At 42.7% G+C, this 26,807-nt stretch overlaps 2 protein-coding genes across 3 annotated transcripts in view; one reads left to right on the plus strand and one right to left on the minus strand.

Annotated features, from left to right (window-relative positions):
• The first annotated feature begins 1,742 nt into the window (after positions 1 to 1,742).
• LOC311099129 (WD repeat-containing protein 37-like) lies at positions 1,743 to 15,353 on the plus strand. Of its 2 annotated transcripts, none has more exons than XM_084139784.1 (15): positions 1,743 to 2,096; positions 3,047 to 3,219; positions 5,145 to 5,241; positions 5,435 to 5,530; positions 5,726 to 5,790; positions 8,559 to 8,694; positions 10,024 to 10,095; positions 10,521 to 10,565; positions 10,695 to 10,771; positions 10,885 to 11,122; positions 11,402 to 11,543; positions 12,111 to 12,245; positions 12,545 to 12,659; positions 13,349 to 13,495; positions 14,065 to 15,353. In XM_084139784.1, exons 2-14 carry the CDS (start codon positions 3,082 to 3,084, stop codon positions 13,478 to 13,480), a joined length of 1,488 nt encoding a protein of 495 aa, XP_083995910.1. In that variant the 5' UTR covers positions 1,743 to 2,096; positions 3,047 to 3,081; the 3' UTR covers positions 13,481 to 13,495; positions 14,065 to 15,353. The 2 variants fall into 2 exon arrangements, with proteins under 2 accessions (XP_083995910.1, XP_083995911.1); XM_084139785.1 differs by having other exon boundaries at positions 1,746 to 2,096; positions 10,888 to 11,122.
• Positions 15,354 to 18,497: 3,144 nt separating this feature from the next.
• Positions 18,498 to 26,807, minus strand: part of LOC311099125 (double-stranded RNA-specific editase B2-like) — a gene marked incomplete at its 5' end in the record, with an annotated part of 45,355 nt that continues 37,045 nt past the window's right edge. Inside the window, 6 exons of the mRNA XM_084139779.1 lie at positions 18,498 to 20,512; positions 23,022 to 23,203; positions 23,587 to 23,768; positions 24,037 to 24,205; positions 24,383 to 24,534; positions 26,517 to 26,685. Of these exons, the coding sequence (XP_083995905.1) occupies positions 20,330 to 20,512; positions 23,022 to 23,203; positions 23,587 to 23,768; positions 24,037 to 24,205; positions 24,383 to 24,534; positions 26,517 to 26,685 (1,037 nt within the window). The 3' untranslated portion in view covers positions 18,498 to 20,329. The remainder of the gene's footprint in view (positions 20,513 to 23,021; positions 23,204 to 23,586; positions 23,769 to 24,036; positions 24,206 to 24,382; positions 24,535 to 26,516; positions 26,686 to 26,807) is intronic.

Genomic DNA, 26,807 nt, shown 5'->3' on the forward strand with positions numbered 1-26,807 from the left:
TAAATAGCTTCCCTTGAGAAGGCAAGAACAAGATGTATGTCAGGAGAAGTGCAGTATTATTTTACATTTTAGTCATTTAGCAGACGCTCTTATCCAGAGCGACTTACAGTTAGTGAGTGCATACATTATTACAAAAATATATAAAAAAATCATACCCCCGTGGGAATCGAACCCACAACCCTGGCGTTGGAAACGCCATGCTCTACCAACTGAGCTACATCCCTCAGGAGGAGAGATATCATAAGGAGACATATACTTGGAATATGGAGGAGGAATGGAGGGGAAAAGAGAGGCAGTGGAGGTCTAAGAGAGAGGGAGGAAGAGGGTGAGATTGAGTTGGTAAAAAATGGCGGGAAAAAGGGAGATGGTTTGTTAAAGAAGAATGGTAGAAAGTATAAGCAGAGTGAGCTGAAGACAGGAGGAGAAATGGAAGTGAATGAGGGCGAAGTATCGGAGGTGGTAGGTGTGGTGAAGATCTTGGAGCCCGAGGATTGCACTGAGGGTCAGTATAAAGATGAGTCTGTGACATTAAGAGTGAAGTTTTTGGAAAAAGTTGAACCTCGTCTTTTGGCTGATCCATTTGTGGTTTCAGGGTGGGTGAAAACAGATTTGGGTGCTGTGGAATCGGTGAGGGTAACCAGAAGTGGTCTTGTGATAATTGTTTGTGTTTCTGCTCATCAGAGAGAGAGCAGGTGCTCTGCGTTAAACGAATGGGGGCAAGAGATGTGAATTGTTTTGCGCTCAAGAAAAGGACACTGTTGAAAGGAGTGATTTACTGGGGTAGCAGTAAAAAACCAACTGAAGGGGTAGATTCCAGGTGTTTGTGATGCTCGTCGTTTGGTGCGACACAGACAGGGTGGCGTGAGTGGTGAAACAGAAGAGTCATTGTCTGTTCTGTTGAGATTTGATGTTGAGTCTATGCCCTACAAAGTGATGTTAGGATATATAAGTTATCCTGTAAAAGCTTTTTTGACGAATACATTACGTTGTTACAGGTGTCAAGATTATGGGCATGTGGCAGCAGTGTGTAGGAGGGAGGGTCCTAGGTGTGAGAAGTGTGCAGAAGGGCATGAGACAAAGGAATGTGTAGCATTGGGGAAAGTAGTGATATTTGTTAATTGTAGGGGTTCCCATGGGGCTGGGGATCAGAAATGTCCTGTGCGAGAGAGGCAGGTTGAGGTTTCCAGGGTTAGAGTAGTGCAGAAGTTGTCATATGCTGAGGCAGTGAAGAAAGTAGAGGAAGATGGGTCAAGGGGGAGGGGTCCTGAGAGGAGTGGTTTGAGTAGTAGATCTGTACCAGTACAGAGGGATAGGCCAACAAGTGATATATGTTTCAGTAAGATTGGATTTTTAGCATTTATAGCAATGGTTATCAACTGTATTGCAGGGATGGAACGTAAGTTGCAGAAAATTTAGGTTGTGGTGGCAGCTGCAGAGAGGTATTTGGGTGTGCTAGACTTGACATCAGAAGGGTTACAGGGTGTGTTAAGTGGTGGTGTCCCATCCTTTCAGGTTGTTGGCCTGAGGTAGGACTAAATAGATGTAAATAGTGGAGTATTGTGGTGGTATTTAATTATTATTATTACATTTTTTGTGAGTGTGTTGTTAGATGGTAGGGGATTTCTTTATTTTATTTTTATTTATTTATTCAAGCAAAGTATAAGGGAGTTGTAATCCAGTCTAGTAGGTGACGGTAATGCAACATTTATTGGATGCCAACCGCCGTTAAATCTCATCTCATCGAAGAAGAAGAAGAAGAAGAAGAAGAAGCCGCTGCTAGCTAGGAAGCGAGACACCCCACTTGCTGTTTTGGTTTGTTTTGGATTTGTTTCAATGGGGGTCATTGACCTTTGTAGGCCAGCCCCCCCTGCTATTGCATTGGTGTCTATGGGAGACACACCCAGTTAAGTTGACCGGAACTGAACATTTGTTTTCAATGGTAAACGGCCTGAGTGATCTTAATTTATCCACCATCTTTGGTGGGGAGACGTCAACAAGGATCCTAGTACTTCTCATGTAGAAAATGGCAAAATGGTCTATCGCAGGATAAATTTCAGAGCATCTTGGAACAAATACCTGGATTTCTAGTATTGTATGTAAGTATGCTCACGTTTCTTTCCTAGTGAGTTAGCTAGCTAGTTACGTAAAGCTACATGCTCAGTCAGTGACTATCTAACTTAGCTAATGTTAGTTAGCTTCGTAATAGCTGGCCTGTCACCTCCTTGCCTATTTTATTTATTGCCAATTTGGGTGTACATTTTGTGCAAACAAGTAGCAAGCTTGTTAGTTCACAGACCTTGTTCTGTCATTAAAGTAACATCAATACTTTTTTTGTCAGCTTTGGGGATTAGCATTAGTTAGCTAACGTTAGCTAGTTATGTTTGATAGCTAACGTTAGCTAGCTAGTTTGGTTAGCTAGCCAACTAACTAGGGATCCGGCAGGGTGGCTTACAGTGGTGGTGCTTAGGTTAATCTTCATCAACACTAGTTGTTAGTTTTGCAGTAATTAGTAGTTATGTATTGTTTCAGATTCGTTGAACGTTTTCTTTGCTGACATCAGTCCTTCACACTCCTTCCAAGGGCAAAATGATTCCAAGCTTGTCATGCTGACATCACATATCATATTAACATAAAATGAAGTTAATTTAACATTTCAGATATTACGTCTATTTTATGATGACTGACATGCATGAATGTCAGACATACTCAGAGTTGTTGAGATGTTGTCCCCAAATCAATAACAATGCCTTGGTGCCCCTGGGAGCTGTTCAGATGTGAAGGAGAATGTGAGCAATACTGTCTGTCAGCATGTTGTGGTATTTGTGTACCTGCACACCTACCACCGCCCAACATGGGGTCTTGTGTAGCCATACCAGAGAGGACGAGGCAACAGAATATACCACAATATTTGTCCATACTGACTCAGAAAGACACATACTATTTCTTAGTAAGTATGGCTCTGGCCTTGTGTAAAGACTTTTCTGGAATAGCTCCAGACTAATATAGCTAATCATTCTAACCATGTACTCTGCTTCCTCCTTTACAGTTTCACATAGGAAAGTTGGGGTTCTATGAGGAGGGATGCCTGTCGAAAGTGGAAGCAGTGCAGCCTCCCGCCAGGCCAAGCAAAAGCGCAAGTCCCACAGCCTGTCCATCCGTCGGACCAACAGCACCGAGCAGGAGCGCACAGGTTTACAGAGGGAGATGTTGGAGGGACAGGTGAGGACTGGGCTGGGGAGAGCCTGAGAACAACACAGAGTAGTGGAGCTTTCATTTGCTTTTGTCCAGCTGAATGTTGTCACCATAACTAGATACATTTTTTCCTATCTGAACACAAGCCAGGATAATTGTCTGATTGCATAAATGGTATAGAATGAGGCAATCCACACATTTCTGTGGTTGTTTGTTAGGTTCTTACCTTGGGTGCACTTATGGCACTGTGGTTTGCACCATTAGGCTCAATAGTTAAGTAGACCTAAGCCAATTACACTGTGATCCATCAGTTTAGAGGGCATGAAAATGTGTGGTGCTGTTCAACCATTAGAATCGATGCATGCTCTTCTCTCCCAGTCCATTTGACTAAGTTCAACATCACTTAGTTAAATCAGTCATGTGAGATAAAGTATATGGATGCAGTTAGAATAACATAATATATTCAATTCATGGTGGGGGAGCATTTTTAGTTATGGATTAGGCTACATGAGATGAAATAAATATACTTCACCTAACAGAAAATATCAATTAACATTGAGTTGATGTAATCCAGGTATTTAGTTAATTTTGTTATCGTTCATTCAATGATCTTAGTTCCTGTACTTGCATCTCTCTGTATTAGCTAGGTTTTCTACAATAAAAAAATGAACAAACCGATTAAGATCAATTCTGTCTTGCCACAAGGTTGAACAGTTTACTGAGAAAGGGATCACTGTCAATGCCACTTGCCTTTTTCAGGATTCCTTTTTCATTGTAGAGTATGTTTTCAGGTCTTCTCTGCTATTATGGTGGTAGCATGTAGCGTTACTTCAGAGCAACAATACACATTTTCTCTTACATTATTCGGGACATGGGGCAAAGCACTTAATCCAACTTTTTTGTTTTTACTCTGGCTACTTTGAGTAGTCTAAGTCTGCTGATAATCTGCATCACTATTTGAAACCTGAGGTAAGTTGGGTGTTTAGAAACACTGTGTCAGAATGTAGAGTACCTTCTCAATAGCATACTATATAGTTTAGGTGTAATGTTGTAGTGTTCTCTCTCCCTAGGTTCATTCACACACTGTGCATTTCCTTTCCCCTTGCCAAATGGCCCAGCTCTATTAAATCCACTGGTAGCTTGATTCAACATGCTCTGTGCTCCTATCCAGAAAATCTGTTTCAGTATTGCAAATCTCTCTGTGCTATACATGTTCCATCAAATTCCCCCCCCGAGCAATAGCCTACTCTTTAAACTAGACTACCCCAGCCTGCTTTGCTGTTCATTTGTGCATTGTGGTGTACTGGTACTTGTCCTTTCTCCAGCTGCATCATGGCTTGTTACTGTTAGCCTATGAATGCAAAGAGCATCTCTACTGAACTCCTTAGAAAAAAGCTGGACCTGCAAGCAAGGGTACAAAGGGCCTGTATGTGTTAGTCCCTGGACAGACTGTGCTCTTGTGGCACTAGGCCATTCAGCTCACATCAGTGCTCTGGTAGAATAAGCATTTATATGTTAAAAGGAATGACTTGGGTAGATTTTTCCTTCTGGTTTGTAACAGAGAGTCGGGGACCATTTTGTTGTGTTTCTGACATCCTCCCTCAACACTTACTGTCCTTGTGTAGTGGTAACACAGTTGATATTTAGTTGTGTCTGTGTTAGTTTCCCTATCTTCACCCTTGAATGTTTGATTGTATTATTAGCCTCGTTTCCTATTGGGTTACAGTTCCCTTAGCACTAGTAAATGATTAGTTTTTCAGTGTCCTTGCAGGAATATAATGCTATATAGTTTGCTATTATAGCAGTAGGACCAGGCTCACCCATTTTGTGTTTGTGTTCTTGGTCTCATTATAAACCAAAGGGTGAATTATTCTGTTATCTCTTCCCTATGTTCCCCTAAAATATTAATAATATCCCAATGATCAATTTCTCCCCTATTTATGCATCTGCAGGATTCCAAACTACCATTGTCTTTGAGGAGCAATCTTTTGGACCTCTTTGGCCAGATCGAGAGGGAGTTTGAAAACCTCTACATTGAAAACATTGAGTGTAAGTACAGCACACAGATTGGTGGATAACATTTCTATAGGTGTATGTGCATGGCTATCATTGGAGTGGATGTCACTTAATATGATTTCACCCTGTGTACAGCACTAACCATATGTGAAAATGTTTTGATGATATCTGCTTGATAATCCCATTGCTGTCAGTATCACTCAATGTGATTTCTATTCATTTGCAGTGCGTAGAGAGATTGAAACCCTGAACGATCGTTTGACAGCTGAAGGACAAACCATCGACGGGGGAGACTTGACTAAGGGGGCACTTAAAGCAAAAGGTTTGAGAGTGCAGAATTTCCTTTGACATTTTAGATAGTTTAGCATAATTTCTGTTCAACACATGTTAATACTGCTGTGAAAGGGCCTTAATTCCAAATAGAGTAAATGACATCGGGATCCACAATATGTTGATTAGAGACTTCACTGGCTTCTTATTCGGTTCTCGTAATGTGCTCTCTCCTCTTAACTCACAGCAAGTCATAGCACAAGTCAACTTTCACAAAAACTGAAGACCACTTATAAGGCATCTACAAGCAAGGTAAAATCTCTTATCTTTATCTCTGGCTTGCATAATATGTTATTTAAAAAATAATATTGTTGAGTAACTTGATATTATAATAATCATTTCAGCGAAGGGTTGACATTGTTCTATTAAAAAACACATTCTTATTCCGAAATTGTATACATTTTTTAGGAAATGTATCTAAAGGTATATTCATTAAAATACAGTTGGTTTGTACTAAATGTTCATTGAAAAAGAGCTATGAAAGTGGTCATATGGTCAGTGGTACATTTATTTCTATTTTTCACCTGTGCCATAGCGCTCACATTCTTTCCATGGCAAAGTAGGTGGTGGACCTCTTCCCACCTTCAATGTGGGGAACATTGTGGAGTTGTGTGGTGGAGACTCATGGGTAACAGGTTCTTCATTTCCCCCGTGTCCCCCCGCCACTATGCATGAGCAGCCTAGCCATGGGGCTGATGCACCATCTCCAAGACACTTGGTGATTGAAATGTATGACTTGTTGTTTTATAGACTAATTTACAGTGAGACATATTAAAGACACTAATTGATATCTCTCACTAACAAAAGCTTTCTAAGCAATTCATGATACAAACTTTGTTTTTTGTTTGTTTCTGCACTCACTAGAATGGAAGCACATTGGATTTCCAGGCTGTCAAGCACTTAGGCCTAAAGGCTGACAAGATCTCTGTGAAATGCCTTGAGCTTCAATGTCTTAAAGACAATGGTTTGAGTTGAAAGGGCAGTTGTGGGCTTTCCTTTGTTTCACAGAGTGAGTCAGTGCAATGACAGATGATTTTTTGGTCTTTCTATCATTACATTTACATTTTAGTCATTTAGTAGGATAAAAACAACCCCACATCACCGTTACTGCAAGTAGACTCTTCTTCGAAGTAGCTGCTGTCATGGCAACAGTGTGGTGGTCTGTTGGGATCAGCTTGGTTTTACGTCATTGAACATCAACCCTTTGGTTTTTACCTGCAGCCAGAGTCACACAACCTCATTATCATAAAGAACTACCCTATTAACACACATTACTTACAATAAGTTAGGATAATGCCTTGCTCTGTTCAATGTATGCTTCTTTTTATACTTAATGATCTATGTAATTTTCAGAAATGGCACTTAAAGACTTCAAGCAAACACTAATCCTTTCTTGAAATGCTGATGTTCACTGATGTAAAACAAGCATCAATTTGATAGGCTATACCCCATAAACTGCTAGGGGCCCTAGATATTTCACCTGTTTCTACCAGCTTTGTGGTATCTAACACACTTCCTGTTGCCTAATGGTTAAATGTAGCATGTTACCCCAGTGTTCTATTTAAACTGGTTCTGTAACCCTTAACAGCTCTTTAAGAGTATAAATGGCACTGCCATCTCTCGTATGGCCACCATTCACTACTTCCTGTTGATAGCTCTTCATTTTTTATATACCACAGTCTATGCACACCTTAAAAGTAATGTGGGTCTTCGTCTTTCATAGGAACACTGTATTAAATCAGACCTGGTAACATTTAGAAAACCATTCAATTCTATCTATGTCATTCCTGAAGTTTTTTCTGAAATGATTTGATAGTAATTCATTTTGTATTGCACCGTTGCATGTATCTCGCACCACAGCCTCAGGCTATGTCCCAAATGGTTCTGGTCAAAATAAGTGCATTATATAGGGAATAGGGTGCCATTTGAGGCACACCCTCAGCTGCTGTATCTGCAGATGTTTTATATGTGCTGCCCAGAGAGATCCAGAGCTGCTGTTGTTATGTTTGATAGGCTGCTGCTGCAGGCCTGCTCTGTGCTTACAACCAACCAACCCCTGGCTCAGCAATCACTGAAAATAAACTGCAACTCATCACATCAAAGTTGTGGATAGCATTTTAGTCTTCCATGGTGTTATTATGCTATAACTAGGCCTATCAACTATACGTTTATACATAGTGTTGATTTTTTTTCCACTTTAATTTCCATATTTTTCTGAAGGATGATTTTATGTTTTTTTGTATTTGGTTGCAATATTCTGGTTTTCCCAAAAATCTGGTAGTAGGAGTTTGGAATTCCTGCTTATTCCCTCCTGATTCTGGGAATCTTTCAACTGGGATTGCTGGAAAACCTGGGAATTTTGGGAAAGTTACCGGAATTCTGCAACCCTATTTTTGAATGTTGTTGAATTATTTTGAGGAGATATCTGACCTGCTTATTTGTCCCCTCTTGCTTTTACAGTGGGAACTTATTTAGTGGTTTGTTTCAAACACCTGCCCCTCCCAGAAGTCCAACTTGTTTTATCTCCATTTTAGATGTAAACATGGATACTGACTGATGATAATCATTTGACTATTATTATTTAAAATATTTTAGTTTTATTTAACCTTATATAGGTTAATATATTCTTTATCCCTTCTTCTTTCTTTCACAGCTTTGCATTTAAAATCAGTTTTGATTAATGACGCATAATAATTGTTGTGTCCATCATGATACTGAGGTGAATAAATAAATAATGATGATGGTTGTGACCCAAATGGCACCCTTTTCCCTATATAGAGCACTAGTTTTTACCATGGAATAGGGTGCCATATGGGATACAGCCTAAAACAACCCAAGCTTCTTAGCCATTGCAGAGGTATCATGCTGACTGTCTGGAGCCCTAATGACCCTTTGACCCCCACCCACCCAGTGCTGCTGTCCCTCCCTGCTTCCTCCCCTGCTTCCATTATGCTTCCTCCTCTTCATTCATTCACCTGTGTGTTAACACCATCATTGTGTCTCTGCTTCCTGCCCTTTAGATCGTATCCAGTTTTAAAGCCACCACATCCAGAGCCGTGTGCCAGCTGGTCAAGGAGTATGTAGGCCACAGGGATGGCATATGGGACCTGAGTGTCACCAGGACACAGCCCATGGTGCTGGGCACAGCGTCAGCAGGTAGATAGCTACAGTACACCCCAATGCCTTCCTGGTAGGGTTGCAAAATTCCAGTAACTTTCCTCAAATTTCCTGGTTTTCCAGAAATCAGGAGGTAATAAGTAGGAAATCTAGAACACCCCCCCCCCACCAGGATTTCTGGAAAACCTGGACATTTTGGTAGGTTACCGTAATTTTGCAACAGTAGCTACAGTACATCCTAACAGGCGTCATGCCCATAGGGGGCACAGGGGAACGTGCCCCCTCAGATTTGGCCTGTTTTTAAAAACATATATTTTTAATTTATTTATTTCTCTGTAATATAATACTAGCCACCTCGCAATTTTATGAGGTTGGCTTTAGCTAGCCCAGATAGGTTCCCAATCTCCCAACCTCATAACTAGCTACCAAGAAGCCATTTCAGGCTATCAATCAAGTTAGAGTAGCTTGTTGAACTCTCTTAGCTAGCATGCCTGCTGGCAAGGTTTCTAGACTTTAGAAAAGCAAGCAATAACTAAATGTACTGAGTAAGACTCGCATTCCTTTCAATCTTTTACCCAGATTTTAGCAGAGATGCAGAGAAACATATTTAGTTTCTTTTAAAAAAGAACCAACAGTTAGGAGGATACAGACAGCTGAAGAGGTACGCTTAGATATGCAGAAAAATATACATATTTTTAATATAGAATTAAGCATAATGATTATGGCTCTAGAGTGCAGGAAAAAGCAGTTTCAGGTGTTTGAAAAATACAAAATTCTACATCTTCTGGACCACCCTCCAGCCATCCTTGTGTACTTTGTGACCCCTCATATTTTTGGGGTGCATGACGCCCCTGCATCCCAATGTCTTGTCTACTGGCCTTATTGTCCTCCTGGCCCAAGACTAACAATCGTGTTAGTGAGTCACATTTTAAACTGGGCGTCAGTAATGTTCAGCCTGATGGCTCTTTAAAATGCACTGCAGACTTTGGTTTGATATTCAATTAATTTAACTGTCAACAGGTGCGTGTTATTGTTGTGATAAAGCAATCATAAGGTCTGGTAATTAATGATTGCTTTCAGATCGGAGTGCTTATTGTGCTAAGAGGGGGCAAATGTAATTTGGCAATGATTACAGTATGAAGGTAGCGTGAACTGAAAGACTCATGAGTTACATCCCAAATGGCACGACATTCCTTATTTAGTGCACTACTTTTGACCAGGGCCCATAGTGCTCTGGTCAAAAGTAGTGCACTTTGTAGGTGTAGGGAATAGGCTGCCATTTTGGACGTAAACAATGATTACAGTTAACTATGAAGGTAGTGTGGCCTGAATGATTCATGTGTGTACACCACGTGTCTCTCCATACAGATCACAGTGCCATGCTATGGAGCATAGAGGCCGGAAAGTGCCTCCTGAAGTATGTAGGTCATGCAGGATCAGGTAAAATGTTTTTTTTCTTTCTGATCATTTGATCCATGAAATGTGTATTACATTTTAGTCATTTAGCAGACGCTCTTATCCAGAGCGACTTACAGGAGCAATTAGGGTTAAGTGCCTTGCTCAAGGCGGCTCTGGGATTAGAACCAGCGACCTTTCGGTTACTGGCACAACGCTCTTAACCACTAAGCTACCTGCCGCCGTGTATGAAGGAATGTATTAGTCTAAATTATTCATAGAGTGCGTCCTAAATGGCACCCTATTCCCTATATAGTGCACTACTTTTACCAGAGCACTTTGGGGCCCTGGTTAAAAGTAGTGCATTGTATAGGGAATAGGGTGCTTTTTGGGACAGGCCCAAAGTGTTATTGTGGAGGCTATTCATCAAAAACTATTAACAAAAACATCCTATGTTTGTCTCTTTCCAGTTAACTCTATCAAGTTCCATCCCACGGAACAGATGGCTCTTACTGGTAAGGATCTCTTGCTGAATGTCCACAATTGTCCGAAAAACACATTTGAGTCCAATGTATGTTCATATGTCTATTGGTTTGGGGTGTTTCGAGGTGTTTTTGAGGCCTCTATCTCTGCTGTGTCCACAGCATCTGGTGACCAGACAGCCCATATCTGGAGATACATGGTGCAGCTGCCAACCCCACAGCCTATAGCCGACATCAGTGTAAGCTTCTCAAAACCATGTCTCTTATAACCCACTGCATCTACAGATGTCTAGGTCTATATTCTGGTGAGTGTGTGTGCGTGTGTGTGTGATGTCTGTCTCTGTTTTCACAGCAGACGCCCTGTGACGACGACATAGACTTCTCAGATAAGGACGAGGCTGACTGGGACGGTGACGGCCCTAACGAGTGTCCCTCCATCCGCGTGGCTTCCACTACCCTCAGGAGCCACCAGGGGGTCGTCATTGCTGCAGACTGGCTGGTGGGGGGCAAGCAGGTGGTCACAGCCTCTTGGGACCGGGCTGCCAACCTGTACGACGTGGAGACCTCCGAGCTCGTCCACTCACTGACTGGTACGGCCATTTCCCCCCACTTTTCGTACATTACAACATCAATGTAGAGGAATACCACCACATGAAGGCGAAACAAACAGAAAAAGCTAAACAGAAAAACCTTAATGTGTTGTTTCTGTGTCTGTATAATGGTCATTGCATTGTTTATCTGCCATAAGGGCTGTTTTGGATTAAGTTGCCAATTAATGTCCATTATGAGGCTATGTAACTGTTCTAGGCTTTTATGTCCTATTCCAAGTGACTCTGCCTTACCTCTGAGCCATGTGGCTGTGTGTCCAGGCCACGACCAGGAGCTGACCCACTGCTGCACCCACCCCACCCAGCGTCTGGTGGTCACCTCATCCAGAGACACCACCTTCCGTCTGTGGGACTTCAGAGACCCCTCCATCCACTCTGTCAATGTGTTCCAGGGACACACTGAGTGAGTCTCACACACACACACACACACACACACACACCCTTTCCGTCTGTGTGACTTCAGTGACCCCCTCCAACCACTCTATCCAGGGACACACAGTCAGTAGCACCCCTACAAATTTCATGCAGAAAGCATCTCGACACCCGTAATGTGGCATTAATTATCCATCAATTAGCATTAATAAGCCATGTGTCCATTTAGATTACAGGGGCTAGATTTGGTCTGCCCACAGTAGCGGGTGAGGGCACAGCTAATCAGCCATTAGCATCCAGAACAAATGATACTGTGATACATGAGTCAGTCAAGTGAATGAAGGAGCTGGTGACCTTCAGGCCTCACAATTTCCCACCCAGACGTCATGTGTGGTGTAGTAAATATCTAGGTATTTTTCTCAGACTGCAAATTTACAGTAATGCTAATAAGGCCTTGGTCCCTAGAATGCTACTTGTTATGGTTCCTGGAAAGGACAACAGCAGTGTTTCAGTGGTTCATAAAGCTATTTTTAAACCCCAAAGAGCAAGCAAAGCTGGTGAATGACTAACTCTTTTCCACCATGTCATATGTCTCTAGCACGGTGACGTCAGCAGTGTTCACTGTGGGGGACAACGTGGTGTCTGGGAGTGACGACCGCACCGTCAAGGTCTGGGACCTCAAGAACATGAGGTCACCCATAGCTACCATCCGCACAGACTCTGCTGTCAATAGGTGAGTGAGAGTTTCTGAGTGAGAGTTTGTGAGAGAGTGAGTGAGTGAGAGCAGGAGCACAATTTATTACGGAAACCCCTTATTAGGTAGAGAGTGTGTATGGTTGTGAAAAAGAAAGAGGGGAAGGGATTAAAGATACATTTAAAAGGGGTGATTTAAAGCCTCATGTTTTACTGTACTTTGATAGTTTTACAGGATAAGTGTGTCTTACTAATAAAGTATTGGTTTTAAGAGTGATGTTTAAGAATCAATGTTGTTAGAAAATGTAATTCATGGATTTTTTTAAAAATTCCTTATAGGATAAGTGTGTCAGTGAACCAAAGAATCATTGCTCTTCCTCATGACAATCGTCAAGTCCGGCTGTTTGACATGTCAGGAGTGCGGCTGGCTCGACTCCCACGCAGCAACAGACAGGTAACCAGCACCAAGCAGCCTACAAATCGTTCTTCCACATCAGTAGTGGAAACAGTGTGGTTTACACTGGACTGTAATCACAACCTATTTCCATATTACCTCTCATGACTAGGCTGCTCAACCAGTACCAGACATGACTAGGCTGCTCAACCAGTGAACTATGGACTGCCACTTCTGTCTTACCCTTAGCCCTGATGGTTTTCCAAAGGATATGTCTTTTAGTTTTTATTGTGTTTACTATTTTCTTGTGCGTAGTGTATTTTTATATGAATTGTCAAATAATTCAGCATCGGCTGCCATTGATACTTTCTAATGTCGAATTTTTGAAATAAGCCATTCTATATATAGACTGAGTGTACAAAACAATAGGAACACCTTCCTAATATTGAGTTGCACCCCCTTTTGCCTTGAGAACAGCCTCAGTTCGTCTGGGCATGGACTCTACAAGGTGTCAAGTGTTCCACAGGGATGCTGGCCCATATTGACTCCAATGCTTCAAACAGTTGTGTCAAGTTGGCTGGATGTCCTTTGGGTGATGGACCATTCTTGATACACACGGGAAACTGTTGAGCGTGAAAAACCCAGCAGCGTTGTAGTTCTTGACACAAACAAACCGATACGTCTGGCACCTACTACCATACCTCGTTCAAAGGCATGTTATAAATTAAACGTATTGTTATTATTCCCAGGGCCACCGGCGCATGGTATGCTGCTCAGCCTGGTGTGAGGATAACTCCTCCTGTAACCTGTTCAGCTGTGGCTTCGACCGGCAGGCCATCGGGTGGAACATCAACATCCCAGCGCTGCTGCAGGAGAAGTGAGCCCAGCCAGGACAGGTTAGTTTTCCCTCGTTTACCGTAATTTTCTGACTATAAGCCGCGCCTTTTTTATGGTAATTAAACATTAAAACACCTGCGGCTTATAGTCCAGTGCGGCTTATATATGTACACATCATTCAATATCATTCAATTTAGCTGCTGCGGCTTATACTCCGGTGCGCCTTATAGTGCGGAAAATACGGTACTTTTATCCTATGTTTTCTTTTGGTTTCTTTTTTCAGGGCTGGTTTTCCGGACACAGATTAAGCCTGGTCCTAGACTCAATGGAGAATCTCCATAGAAATTGCTTTATGGTCCCGGACTAGGATAAATCTGTGTCTGGGAAACCATGTGCTATTCATTATATATTTTTGACATTACTACTCTTTATTTTCTCTATAAATATCTGAAAGGGGAGGGGCTTTAGAAGCCTATTTTAGTTATTTTTTTACCCGTCACTGCACATACTTTTGTTTTGTCTTTTAATTTTCTGTAACTGTAAGTCACTGTGGATAAAAGTGTCTGCGAAATGAGTTAAATGTCATTGTATTGTTTTGTCTTTTTCTTGTGTGCAAATTAAAAAACAGGTCCAGAGTCAGCCCTGAGCCACCCGCCTGGCCCATCTGCTATTTGAGCCCATCTTAAGAGCTGATCCCTGTTCAGATCAGTCAGACACCCCGACCCTCAGGCAGGGAGGGGAGAAGATCGATCAAGGACCCCCCCGGCCGCTCTCTCTCTGTGTCAAGTCTTCATGTTCTTCTGACACTCCAAATGTGGTCACAGTCTGATCTGCATGGTCTGAATATACATACCATACTACATACATGTGTGTGGGGGATTTCAAACTTGCCCATGTATGTACAGAAAATGTGAAGGACTACTCTCTGCTTTGTTGTTGGGCTTGTTTTGATCAGTTTATTCATCAATTTGCTGCTGAAGATAAAGAGCACAGTGTCAAACAGGAGGTACGGGGGGGGGGGGGGGGGTTGTTAAATGTAGGTTGCCTAATTTTCAGTTCAGAACAAGTCTGACCCACATAGATGGTGTAGCCTTTGATGAGGATGATGAGGATGATGATCAGCATTTCATGGAGACTTGTGTTCTGAAATGCCACACATCTGCTTTCTACCTATCTAACCTGCTCAGATGTACAGCTAGCCAAGCTATATATCTGTCATTTTGGCAGAGCCACACTTTGAAAATGTCTACAGGTCCATGACAGTCTACTGCTGTTTAACTGAGCTCTGCTTTGTACAATACAATGAGGCTCCTGTACAGTATAGTGAGTTTTCAGGTGGCTCTGTCATGTACCCTTTAAAAACAATAGCTGTTACAGTTTTTTTTGTTGTTAAACACTTTTTAGCCTAAATCCCATTGTAGCTTTTGTACAGAATTTTAAGAAACCTACTCCTAGACAATATGTTGTACCATTGGAATAATGTGTGTAAACACTCCATGTTTGAGGGTTGAGGTTGATCGTCTTCACCATTTCAATAGGCACGTCATTTGTGTGTAATATTCATAAATGAGTCTTATAAAGTAAACGTTATGAAATTGCTGTTAGAGTTTACGAACAATAGTAACTGGTAAAGTGTATCTTCAAATATTTTAGCAGTGCCATTAGTCAGTATTGAAAACCTGTTACAGGGATATATAGACCAGTCATATTTGTTACCACGTGGTACTTCCTAGCGTAAGTAAGTGAAATCTCGTTAAGAGCGTTCTAATGCAATAGCTGTAACATGCTTGTGTGGTCAGAGATCATGGCGTTAATGTCTGCTGCCAAAACAACAAACTGCATATAAAACTAAAAGAAGAAGATATTGTTGTGATGTGTTTGGGGGAACAGTGTAATATCATAAAGTACCTGAGTCTGTTTTGTTTTTAGATGAGAGTCGATGTTGGGCTCTAAAACATTTTGAGCGTAATTGTCTGCAAGAGTCACTTGGCAGGCAGCACAGTTGACTAAATTCCTGCTCTTCCCCAGACAAGTGATTAAAAAAGATCTATGTGTCTGTATCTCATGAGTAAATGAGACGAGCCAGTTTTATTGCAGTACTAAAGGCTTCTGTAGAGACTTTTAGGTATACTTTGTGTTTTGCCAATTTATAACAAAATGATGATTGTTAATATTGATACAATAACAGCCACGTTGAACAGCTTATATCCCATATTGAATAGTTATCGTGCCATGTCTAAAAAAGGCATGAAGAAATGTGTAGAAGAGGCCAACGGTTTTAAGTGGGCATAATTTTACTTTCACAATGAATCTCACATCTGGTGCGAATTAAATGTAATATATTCCGATATATTCAAAGTGGCCCATTTGGCTTAATGGTGTATTACGGCTGCAGATTTTATTAGCCTTTTAACGTTATGAGGTGCTCTTTTAATTTCTACTAGTTCTTCATCCTGTGCAGTTATATCAGTTGGATCTCTTAGGTTCCATTGGGCTGAAGTATTGTTGCTTTAATCTATAGGGGTTTGTATCTCAAATACTGATTTAGTTGTCATTCTCACGTATCAATTACATCCGGGATGTCTTAGAGGGCTACGGCTAGCCTGGTCCCATATCTGTTTGAGCTCTTGCCAACTCAATTGGTCATATTAATTATCAAGCCAAACATTACAATGTGCGAATTCCATTATGCTGAGCTGCGGGGTACTGGTCTATGGCCCATGACGTGAACGGGCAAAAGCGGTGGGGGAGGAGCATCCTTCTCAAATCAAACGGTAATATGCGCCACTCGGTCATGTTGTCAACATAGTTTTCATTGGGAAGGCCGATTTTAAAGCGTTTTCTATCAAAAGCAATCACTTTTGCATGTGAACACAGAATCCTACTCAATACTCCACGTGCTTAATTACGTAACTTTTGTTTTGAGGAGACTTCACGCGGCACCTGGCTCAAGCCTGGGAGACAGCTTGGTTCCAAAGCAATCAACTTTCACTCGGTGCAAAACACGTCTACCAGGTCGCCTGGGCCAGATTAATCAAATCCCCTCAATGAGTGACAAGGAGTTGGCATGATGGCACAAACAGACTGGCACTCAAGCTAGGCTACTGCAGAATGTGTGCAGTCCTATGCATGACTACCACATGATGTAGTACTGCATTGATTCAGTGATTATAGTAGGCTGTTAAATGGGTTGGTAAAGTAAAATAACAGGTGCCTCTTGGACCGTAGCTGTCCAGGATTGTCGTCATCCCTGATTTAAGTGAAACAGATTTGTTTGAATGGCAAAAATATAAAATGTGTGGTCTTACTGGCCTGTGAATGTGTAGTTTAAAGTGGTTTTCCAGTATTTTCTTATTTGCAGAAAGTCTATCTACAGAACTGGATTTGATTGCACCTGAACTCTAGCCAGGTCCCAGATCTGTTTGAGTTCTTGCCAACTCCATTGCTCGTTTGGCATTTGTTACAATGAGTTTGCATGATAGCACAAACAGACTGGCATTCCAGCTACCAGAACTCCTTAATCACACATTCTGAGCCACCATGCTTAGCTAGTTGAACATGTTTATCATCACCTTTAATAGTTTTATTATTATTTTATTATTTACATTTCAGTCTCATGGTTTTGTCTCTCATAATGTAAATCTGGTCCTGTGTTTCTGCTTGGTTGTGTCCCAAATGTCACCCTATTCCCTTTATAGTGCACTACTATTGAAATGAGCCCTTTGGGCCCTGGTCAGAAATAGTGCAATACGAAGGGATTGAGGTGCCATTTGGGACGTAACCCTCATCATTACATCATACAAACTTATCAACAGAAATCAACTGTGTAAAAATGTGTTTTTTACCTAGCTAATTATATTTTAAGAGGAGCACCACTAGTACACACATCTCATAACATGAAACAGTTTTTGCTGACAGCGGTGTTGTGTGAGTGAGATAGCTATGTATAAGGTACAACAGCTTGTGAAATAAAATAAAATGTTGTGCCATTTTATTCCCTCAGATTGTATCCTCTTTGTGTCGTAGTTCAGCCTTGCTTTGAGTCATTTGCCAAATTACCATTACATCGCTTCAGTGGGATGAGGATAGTATTACATTAATTGTTCAGTCTGTTATCACCCAGTTGTCAGAAAACACCCAGTGGCCAATCACTTACCCTGCCTTCATGTACATGAGTGGCGCAGCGGTCTAAGGCACTGCATCGCTGTGCTAGAGGCATCACTACAGACCTGGGTTCGACCCCAGGCTGTATCACAACCGGCCGTGATCGGGAGTCCCATAGGGCGGCGCACAATTGGCCCAGCGTTGTCCGGGTTAGGGGAGGGTTTGGCCGGGGGGGAGGGGGGGCTTTACTTGGCTCATCGTGCTCTAGCGACTCCTTGTGGCGGGCCGGGCGCCTGCAGGCTGACCTCGGGCGCCTGCAGGCTGACCTCGTCGTCAGTTGAAGGGTGTTTCCTCCGAAACATTGGTGCGGCTGGCTTTCGGGTTAAGCGGGCGGGTGTTAAGAAGCGCGGTTTGGCGGGTCATGTTTTGGAGGACACATGACTCGACCTTCGCCTCCCGAGCCTGTTGGGGAGTTGCAGCGATGAGACAAGATTGAAATTGGTGGGTAAAAATGCAAAACATTTAAATAAATATCTCATACCCCAGCACATTGATCTGGTACTGGTAGTCCCTGTATATAGCTCCGTTCTTGTGTATTTTATTCCTCGTGTTACTATTTTGTATTATTATTGTTTAACTCTGCATCATTGGGAAGGGCTCATAAGCAAGCATTTCACGGTTAAGTCTACACCCGTTGTATTCCGCGCATGTGAAAAATACAATTTCATTTGATTTTGATTTGGAAAACTGGCAAAGACCAAGTAGAGGATTCTAAAATTGCAAATTTACTGCCTTTTAATAAAAATAGTAATGACTATTTTACATTTGACAGTCAATGATATTGATACAAAATACTAGCTATATGACATGTGCAATTGTAATGTAGAGAAAACATATATTTATGAGAGTAAATTACTGTCAACACCGTCCATCCACATAAAAAACATACAATGTAACACTCTCAGAACTTGAAATGTACTCTTTGAACCACTAGATGTCAATGCTCTTTCATGTTTCTCATGGCCAGTTTCACATACTGTTGTCTACTGGTTCCCCAGTACTCTAATGACAATTTGTCTCAAATTATTTAATAACATTCAAATGTAAAAAATGAACAAGACAATACATGACAGAATGGTTGAAAGGATGTATGGTATGCATTGCAAGGAGACACCACAAAATAAGGGGAGCTCAAGTGAGTAACTCAACAGGTGTGGGTGAAGGATCACTAAAGGGGAAACGTCATCTTTTGGTTACTATTGATATATGACTAGCAGGACTACAAATTCAATATAGATAAGCAAATTGTGCAAAGAAGCAATCCAGGGAATTTTCGCTAGCCAAATTCCCTCACACACTCACTCATACAGATAACTGCCAAAATAAAGGAAACACTAACATAAAGTGTCTTAATAGGGTGTTGGGCCACCACGAGCTAGAACAGCTTCAATCCACCTTCATATAGATTCTACAAGTGTCTGGAACTCTATTGGAGGTATGTGACACCATTATTCCACTAGAAATTCCATCATTTGGTGGTGGAAAATGCTGCCTCAGGCGCTGCTCCAGAATCTCCCATAAGTGTTAAATTGGGTTGAGATCTGGTGACTGAGACGGCCATGGCATATGGTTTACATCGTTTTCATGATCATCAAACCATTCAGTGACCACTCGTGCCTTGTGGATGGGGGCGTTGTCATAGTAGAGGTCTTAATAGGTCCACCCGAAAACGAATACCCGATGCCCGACCCAAGTCCAAAATTCTAACTTTTCCCTCAGGTTCGGATCGGGTCCTGTTTGATTGTCATCAGGTTTTGGGTCTAGGTACTACAGCTGATAGACCCGAGCGTACCCGAATGGACCTGACCACGGCTCTACATAGTCTATAGCATATCTATTTTTACGCTAATAAGGTGATTGTATTGATTTATAGAAGGCCTATTCAACATATAAAGACCCATTTGTTAACCAGAATAGCAATTTGGTTGCAAATTTTAAAAAAATATCACTCTGGTCCTATCGGGTCTGGTCTAGACCTGGAACTGTAGGGTACGGGTCGGGTCTAGGTCTGGTTTTTGTCCGGTCCATTCGTGTTCGTGTCTGATTGTTCTCCGGTCCGTTTGGGTCCGGGTCCCCCTTCTTAAGAAATGATCGGGTCCGTTCGTGTCCGGGTACAACTTTTTGGACCCGAGAAGACCTGTAGGGCAAGGCTCCCCAACTGGCATCACCCGGGGGCAGTTTTATTTGTCCACTCAAGTTTTCAGAGCAAAACTATTATTTTCTTATTTTTTTGGAAATCTGTTCCTAAGTATTCCCACGCATAATAGAGAGACACGTGATCGTATAAAAATGTAAGCAAGGTTTGAAATGATTATGTTTTAGTCAAATATTATATCTGTTTGGGCTTCTTGTGGTCAATTTGCAGTCTAGAAATTATTTGTCATTATGTTCCACCCCCTGACCATCTGCTCAATAAAAAATGGGCCCTCGGCTGAATCTAGTTGATGATCCCTGCTCTAGGGCATAGCCATGGTAGCCCAAATAATGGCCTGCCCAGCATTTTTATACATGACCCTAAGCATGATGGGATATTAATTGCTTAATTAACTTGGCTTTCAATATACTTTCTATCCTTCATTTACTCAAATGTTTCCATTATTTTGGCAGTTACCTGTTCCTATCATGGTAACATTGTATTATAGGACCTCTACGGTCTTAGTGACCACGATAGGAAGAGTGCATGTGTATGTGAGTGCGTGTGAGGGAATTGCTTCTTCTATAAGAACCCCTTACACACTGCTCTGGAAGTGCTCCTGTTCTGGTGGTTTCCTGTTCCAGATGCCCAGGCCTGCCTCCTGCAGTGAGAGGACAAACTTCTGCTTGGCTCTCTGGTAGGCCCCCGCTGTCATCTTAGCTCCACAGTACGTCTTTATGGCCTTCTCGTCACCCAACACTTGTCCTGGCCTGCTCAGCTGAGGAGAGAGAGAGCAACAATAAGAAAGGCTTGGGTTAATAAAACACCACCCAGACAGAATAAAAACTAATGAGCCAACACAAACTGCAACAGCTGGGCTATCTTCGCCCATTTACATTTCATCAAACAAATGAACATTCCACAGGCTTTGCTTTATTCTCTCTCTCTCTCTCTCTCTCTCTCTCTCTCTCTCTCTCTCTCTCTCTCTCTCTCTCTCTCTCTCTCTCTGTCTCTCTCTGTCTCTCTCTCTCTCTCTCTCTCTCTCTCTCTCTCTCTCTCTCTCTCTCTCTCTCTCTCTCTCTCTGTCTCTCTCTCTCTACAGCCAGGATGTATTAGTAGATGACTGTGTTTATTCTTGCACGTGATACTGAGTGCATGAAGCCTTTTCTGTGGGAAGCTATTCAAATGCTTTTCTAAATAATTATGACTCTCTACAGTCATCAAAATGTAACCACTGGCATTTGGAACAATAAAATGCACCGGCATACATACAGTGGGGAGAACAAGTATTTGATACACTGCCGATTTTGCAGGTTTTCCTACTTACAAAGCATGTAGAGGTCTGTAATGTTTATCATAGGTACACTTCAACTGTGAGAGACGGAATCTAAAACAAAAATCCAGAAAATCACATTGTATGATTTTTAAGTAATTAATTTGCATTTTATTGCATGACATAAGTATTTGATCACCTACCAACCAGTAAGAATTCCGGCTCTCACAGACCTGTTAGTTTTTCTTTAAGAAGCCCTCCTGTTCTCCACTCATTACCTGTATTAACTACACCTGTTTGAACTCGTTACCTGTATAAAAGACACCTGTCCACACACTCAATCAAACAGACTCCAACCTCTCCACAATGGCCAAGACCAGAGAGCTGTGTAAGGACATCAGGGATAAAATTGTAGACCTGCACGAGGCTGGGATGGGCTGCAGGACAATAGGCAAGCAGCTTGGTGAGAAGGCAACAACTGTTGGCGCAATTATTAGAAAATGGAAGAAGTTCAAGATGACGGTCAATCACCCTCGGTCTAGGGCTCCATGCAAGATCTCACCTCGTGGGGCATCAATGATCATGAGGAAGGTGAGGGATCAGCCCAGAACTACACGGCAGGACCTGGTCAATGACCTGAAGAGAGCTGGGACCACAGTCTCAAAGAAAACCATTAGTAACACACTACGCCGTCATGGATTAAAATCCTGCAGCGCACGCAAGGTCCCCCTGCTCAAGCCAGCGCATGTCCAAGCCCGTCTGAAGTTTGCCAATGACCATCTGGATGATCCAGAGGAGGAATGGGAGAAGGTAATGTGGTCTGATGAGACAAAAATATAGCTTTTTGGTCTAAACTCATTCTTTGGGGATGCTTTTCTGCAAAGGGGACAGGACGACTGCACCGTATTGAGGGGAGGATGGATGGGGCCATGTATCGCGAGATCTTGGCCAACAACCTCCTTCCCTCAGTAAGAGCATTGAAGATGGGTCGTGGCTGGGTCTTCCAGCATGACAACGACCCGAAACACACAGCCAGGGCAACTAAGGAGTGGCTCCGTAAGAAGCATCTCAAGGTCCTGGAGTGGCCTAGCCAGTCTCCAGACTTGAACCCAATAGAAAATCTTTGGAGGGAGCTGAAAGTCCGTATTGCCCAGCGACAGCCCCGAAACCTGAAGGATCTGGAGAAGGTCTGTATGGAGGAGTGGGCCAAAATCCCTGCTGCAGTGTGTGCAAACCTGGTCAAGACCTACAGGAAACGTATGATCTCTGTAATTGCAAACAAAGGTTTCTGTACCAAATATTAAGTTCTGCTTTTCTGATGTATCAAATACTTATGTCATGCAATAAAATGCAAATTAATTACTTAAAAATCATACAATGTGATTTTCTGGATTTTTTGTTTTAGATTCTGTCTCTCACAGTTGAAGTGTACCTATGATAAAAATTACAGACCTCTACATGCTTTGTAAGTAGGAAAACCTGCAAAATCGGCAGTGTATCAAATACTTGTTCTCCCCACTGTATTTCATTTCACAGTGGAAATAAGGAGTGTTAAATGGAGACAGAAATGCTTGGTGAGCCAGCAGTGTGCAATTGAACAAAGATGGATGGCATCTCCATTGTAAGTATGGTCTTTTCCACTATCTGCAGTAAGCAAATAGTTTGTTAATACCTCTCTCCTCACTGCAGTAATACAAAAGATCACATGCCATAGTTGCAATACATACATTAGAGCTTCTGCTTACAACCTAATGGAAGTATCAATGGATGGCATTGTAAAAAATAAGTATCAAAGTGTGGACTCAGGGTTGCAGTGTGGGTTTCAGGCAGTGGTGGCTGGTGGCTCAGAGGACGGGCTCATAGTAATGTCTGGAACGGAATTAATGTAACGGCATCCTGTTTGATACCCTTCTATTTATTCCATTCCAGCTATTACTATGAGCTGTACTCCCCTCACCAGCCTCCACTGGTTCCAGGTAAAGTATACTGTATAGCTCCCCTGTTCATGACTAACCTGGTGGTGTAGTCTCTCCCAACGAGTGAAAAGGGATCTCTTGCAGAGTCTGGATGGTGTCCCTGAGTCTTTCCTCCTGCCTGTTGAGGTATCCACCACCTCCAGCTCCCCATCTCCAGCACTCCAGTTCACACTGAAGCTGGGGGACTTCCCTGGATGCCGACCCTCACTGCTGCTGAGGCCTGGAGACCACACAGAGATGAGACTGGGGTCAGGAGGGAGAGCAGAGAGGGACAGGTACGTACTTAACATGCACTCTTCAGATACCACATCATGAGCCAGCATAGAGGCATAGTGGAAGAGACAAGACCATGAAGAACATCTGGAAGAACGAGGTGTTTGTCCTGGAACAGAGTCACGCTCAGGTGGTCCTCACCGTAGGGAACGAGAGGAACGTCTTCACCAGGCAAGGTAACAGAATGACCTCATGACCTTTCCTTTCCTCCTTCTAACATTTTTAACCCTGAGTTACTGCCCAATGATCTGACTCCTAGACATGTAATGTGAACCTAAATATCTGAAGTAACCATATGATGTTATCATCTCTTAGATCTGGGTGACTTACAGCCGAGGAGTAGCCTGTTGTGTCTATAGGAGGAGGGCAGGGGGGCGATGTGCCCCATGCGTCGTGCCATGGTCCTTCCCAGGTGACCCGTGTGGCACAGGCTGCCCACAGTGAGGCTGTGGAGGTACACCGGCTCCACCAGGTGAGACAGGAGACAGCCCTGGAGACCAAGAACATTCCACCTGGAGATACAAGCAATAAGGCTAGAGATCAAGCAGGACTAGGAGCAGCGTCCCAAATGGCACCCTATTCCCTATATAGTGCACTACTTTCGACCAGATCCCCTGGGTCCTTGTCAAAAGTGGTGCACTATATAAGGAAAAGGGTGCCATTTGAGATGCAGCCTGGAACATTCCCATTGGAACAAAGGGAGAAAGACAAGCCCCCTTTATACAGTATGTTATACGTTTGTGACTCAGTGAAAATTGTCACTGTCTAGCTGCTGCTCACCTGGCCATTTTATCTGTGCAGGACATGGTGACGGGAGGTTCCCTCGGCAACCCCCTGTCCCATTTCTGATTGGCTCGCCGTACGCTGACAGGAAGTGTACCCTCACCGCCTTCCATCTTCATCCTCAGATGGCAGCGCAACTTCCTTACAAATCTGTGCCAGCTGTGGTCTGAGGGAGGAGACAACTGATGTAGCACCAACAAATGCAAACCTGCTCTACGAATCACAGTACAGGTAGATAATTTAAAGCATTGTTTTAATGTAACTGTACATTCTTCTTAATTCAGTCTTGTCGACTGCAAGTATGAATGAAATAAAGTGAAATAAAAATGTAGACATTTCTTACGTGTAGCTGTTACCTCGTAGGGGCAGTTGAGGCGTGCGTCTCCACAGGGCGATGAGCTCACATACATATGGAACAGAATACCATCTCTCAGTCTGTACCCAGACTCTTTGTCTCGCACAAAGATTGACTTCTCCAAACTGTCTGGCCAGTTACTAAACAAGGAAATGATGTTGTTATGATCATTTTGAGTATGAACTTTCAAATAAATTGTCACATGTAGCCTAATCACCCAAATAAATCTACACTATATATACAAAAAGTATGTGGACACCCCTTAAAATTAGTGGATTCGGCTATTTCAGCCATACCCATTGCTGACAGGTGTATAAAATACGCCCATGCAATCTCCATAGACAAACATTGGCAGTAGAATGCCCTTACTGAAGAGCTCAGAGACTTTCAACATGGCACCATCATAGGAAGTCAGTTCATCAAATTTCCGCCCTGCTAGAGCTGCCCCAGTCAACTGTAAGTGCTGTTATTGTGAAGTGGCCACACAAGCTCACAGAATGGGACCGCCGAGTGCTGAAGCGCGTAGCACGTAAAAATAATTTGTACTCAGTTGCAACACTCACTACCGAGTTCCAAACTGCCTCTGGAAGCAACGTCATGCCTAAGTTCACCATGCGCAATGCCAAGTGTCGGCTGAAGGGGTGTAAAGCTCACCGCCATTGGACTCTGGAGCAGTGGAAGCGCGTTCTCTGGAGTGATGAATCACGCTTCACCATCTGGCATTCCGACGGACGAATCTGGGTTTGGCGGATGCCAGGAGAACGCTACCTTCCCCGATTCATAGTGCCAACTGTAAAGTTTGGTGGAGGAGGAATAATGGTCTGGGGTTGTTTTTCATGGTTTGGGCTAGGCCCCTTAGTTCCAATGAAGGGAAATCTTAACACTACAGCATACAATGACATTCTACACGATTCTGTGCTTCCAACTTTGTGGCAACAGTTTGGGGAAGGCCCTTTCCTGTTCCAGCATGACAATGCCCCTGTGCACAAGGCGTGGTCCATACAGAAATGGTTTGTCGAGATCGGTGTGGAAGAACTTGACTGGCCTGCACAGAGCCCTGACCTCAACCCCATCGAACACCTTTTGGATGAATTGGAACGCCGACTGCGAACCAGGCCTAATCATCCAACATCAGTGCCCGACCTCACTAATGCTCTTGTGGCTAAATGGAAGCCCCGCAGCAATGTTCCAACATCTAGTGGAAAGCCTTCCCAGAAGAGTGGAGGCTGTTATAGCAGCAAAGGGGGACCAACTCCATATTAATGCCCATGACTTTGGAATGAGATGTTCGACGAGCCGGTGTCCACATACTTTTGGTCATGTAGTGTATTTTGAGATGAAAAGGGTGTTTTATGTTAAACATTTCTCTACTTCAATCATCCTTGTGCACTTGACGTTGATGGAAACACGTTTAGTTATTCAGGTATTTAAAAAGCACCTTTAGTACAATGTGTTAATCAAGAATCAAAATTGATTCTGGAGTGATGGTGCACGGGCATAAAATAACATTTACAAGTGGCTCTTTTTAATATGGCACCAAAACATCAGCGCAGATAGGTAATAGCTGATATAAAATGTTTCACTTGCAACTTCCATTTAAAAGTATACAAGCAAAGATTATTCAACTTCATCCTCAGGGTTGAGGCCTTGTATGTGTCCCAAATGACACCCTATTCCCTTTATAGTGCACTACTTTTTACCGGAGCCCAGAAACCTGTTCAAAAGTATTGCACTATATAGGGAATAGGGTACCATTTGGGACGCTTTCCCTTGTGTAAAGATACAGTATATATACAGTTTATTACAGTACAGTTTATAGTATATAATTAAGCAATAAGGCCCGAGGGGTGTTGTATATGGCCAATATACAACGACTAAGGGCTGTTCTTATGTACGACGCAACACGGAGTGCCTTGATACAGCCCTTAGCCATGGTATATTGGCCATATATCACAAACCCCAGAGGTGCCTTATTGCTATTATAAACTGGTTACCAACGTAATTAGAGCAGTAAAAATAAATGTTTTGTCATAACAGTGGTATACGGTCTGATATGCCATGGCTGTCAGCCAATCAGCATTCAGGGCTCAAACCACCCAGTTTATAACCTACAGTATATTACCAGAGGAAGAGCTCCAGTTGGGTGTAGAGGAAGCGGAGGAAAGCCCTCCTGGTGATGACCTCAGCATGGCAGTCATTAACCGTCCATCCCTGGTCACTGACACACGCTCCACTGAAACACTTGGTCCCTGTCCCCAGAGACACCACCTGGCCTCGCCTCACATCAAAACCTGGGCAGGGAACAATACACAATGTCTCTTACTAACCAACAACAAACAAAACTGCACAGTACACTTATACAATAGCGTTGAGAGTCTTGTCCACGTCCCAAATGGTACCCTATTCCCTATAT

This window comes from Coregonus lavaretus, assembly GCF_964263955.1.
Source record: "Coregonus lavaretus genome assembly, chromosome: 23".
In the NCBI taxonomy this organism is placed as follows: domain Eukaryota; kingdom Metazoa; phylum Chordata; class Actinopteri; order Salmoniformes; family Salmonidae; genus Coregonus; species Coregonus lavaretus.